Consider the following 1,911-nt stretch of genomic DNA (forward strand, 5'->3'; position numbering starts at 1 on the left):
GCAACTTTCAAGTAATATTATATACAAAATTTACTTTGCCTGTCAATGTTCATTTGCAATTATTAAGTCTTTTCTCATTATGTTTATATGTTATCAAGAGTCTCATTAGCAAAAAGGATATTTGATGAACTAGAGGATCAAACCAGTTCCACATCATGTTTCACATAAACAGAATGAGGAATATGAATTAGGAGAAATTACACAAATGTTGTTTTGGTGGAAAAGGAAAATATAGATATTTGTATCAAGTCTCCTTTATGTAGTTATTTTTCTGAATGCCTCATGAGTAGACCAATGCACTTACATACATGTAGAAACTACTGCATATGTTCATGCCAATAATTTCTGCTAATTATCCATGCTTCATTAGCAATAGCTAGGTAAAATAAAAATTATTTCGATTTTTTTCATGATAAAAAGAAGAATCACTGGTGACATGAGTCTTTTGTTCCTTAGGTGTCTGGAAATTTTTCAGTATGCTAAGAAATACAAAGTTTCCACGTACATTATCCTTCAAAAACGTGTATTTTTTCCAAGCTGGAACTGGAATTGTAGCCAATGCCTCTCTCCTTGTCTTCCACATCATCACAAGGCACCGGTTTCATAGATCAAAGCCCACAGACATGACCACTTGCCACTTGGCTTTTGTTCACATGGTGGTGCTAATTATTACACTGGATATTTTATCAGAAGACATGTTCAAATCACTCAATTTTCCAAATGAACTGAAATGTAAGCTTTTGTTCTACTTGAGTAGGGTGATGAGGGGTCTCTCTATCTCCACTACCTGCATCCTGAGCATTATCCAAGCCATCACCATCAGTCCCAACTCTTTCTACTTGTCAAGATTTAAATATAAACTCACAAAACATGTTGCCATTGCTTTCTCCTGCATTTGGTCTCTTAACCTGTGTTCCAATAGCATCTTGGTCATCTACACTGTGGCTCATTCCAACAGGACCAGTCTACTCAATGTCAGTAAGTACTGCTCACTCTCCTCAATGAATTCTGTCATCATGACACTATTTCGCACACTTACATTGTCTCAGAATGTGTTCTTTGTAGGGCTCATGCTGCTCTCCAGCATGTACATGGTGGTTTTCTTATGTAGCCATCAGAGGAAGTCTGAGTACCTTCACAGCATGAGCATTTCCCCAAGAATCTCCCCAGCCAAAAGGGCCACCTGTACTGTCCTAGTGCTGGTGAGTTTCTTTGTGATTATGTACTGTGTGGATATCACCATCTCATCCTTCTCAACTGCATTGTGGAAATATGAGCCTGTGGTCCTGGATATCCGGAGTCTTATGGGCAATACCTATGCCACTGTGAGTCCTTTGGTTCTCATTAGTTCTGATAAAAGAATAATTGGTCTTCTGCAAAACATGATTGATGTGGTAATCATTTGGACAAGTTGATGAACCAACTCTGAAAATGTAAATTCTCTCATTAATTAAATATTTTTAAATGTACCATTTTAATGCAACATAATTATGCATAATTTTATTTGCATCTGATATTTTGTTCGCTTTGACACTTCCAAACTCTATATGCCTCCCTTAGCTCAAAGTTCATTCTATGCTTAAATTTCTTCCTGTTGAACTTTCTTATCTTTTGGAAGGAAACCTTTTTTTTTAAATTGTGCGCATATGAAGCTCCTTTTGATATCTAATCCCTAGGTCATCTTAGTTGATACATTAATTCAAATCTTAAATCTGTAAAGAGTAAGTTACATGTGATTAGTTAACCTTATAAAAGTAAAGAATTTCAAATAGCTGTGGTCAAAATTATGAAGTAAATATGCATGTGTTTGTAATAATATGCATTATCGATGAGATGAAAAAGGATGAATAAAGAAATATGCATAGCAAATAATTCATTTAGATTTCCATGTTCAAGAATGTAAAGCATAAT

At 35.2% G+C, this 1,911-nt stretch overlaps 1 protein-coding gene across 1 annotated transcript; it reads left to right on the forward strand.

Annotated features, from left to right (window-relative positions):
* The first annotated feature begins 461 nt into the window (after positions 1-461).
* On the forward strand, positions 462-1,415 carry LOC118760011 (putative vomeronasal receptor-like protein 4). Its single transcript, XM_036496854.2, has one exon. The coding sequence runs from the start codon at positions 477-479 to the stop codon at positions 1,413-1,415; it is 939 nt and encodes a 312-aa protein (XP_036352747.2). The 5' UTR covers positions 462-476.
* Positions 1,416-1,911: the final 496 nt, after the last annotated feature.

Source organism: Ochotona princeps, chromosome 11 (genome assembly GCF_030435755.1).
Source record: "Ochotona princeps isolate mOchPri1 chromosome 11, mOchPri1.hap1, whole genome shotgun sequence".
Lineage (NCBI taxonomy): Eukaryota > Metazoa > Chordata > Mammalia > Lagomorpha > Ochotonidae > Ochotona > Ochotona princeps.

Bases quoted from the DNA above. Each gene is read 5' to 3' on its own strand.
- LOC118760011 (XM_036496854.2), top strand. From the start codon at position 477: ATGCTAAGAAATACAAAGTTTCCACGTACATTATCCTTCAAAAACGTG.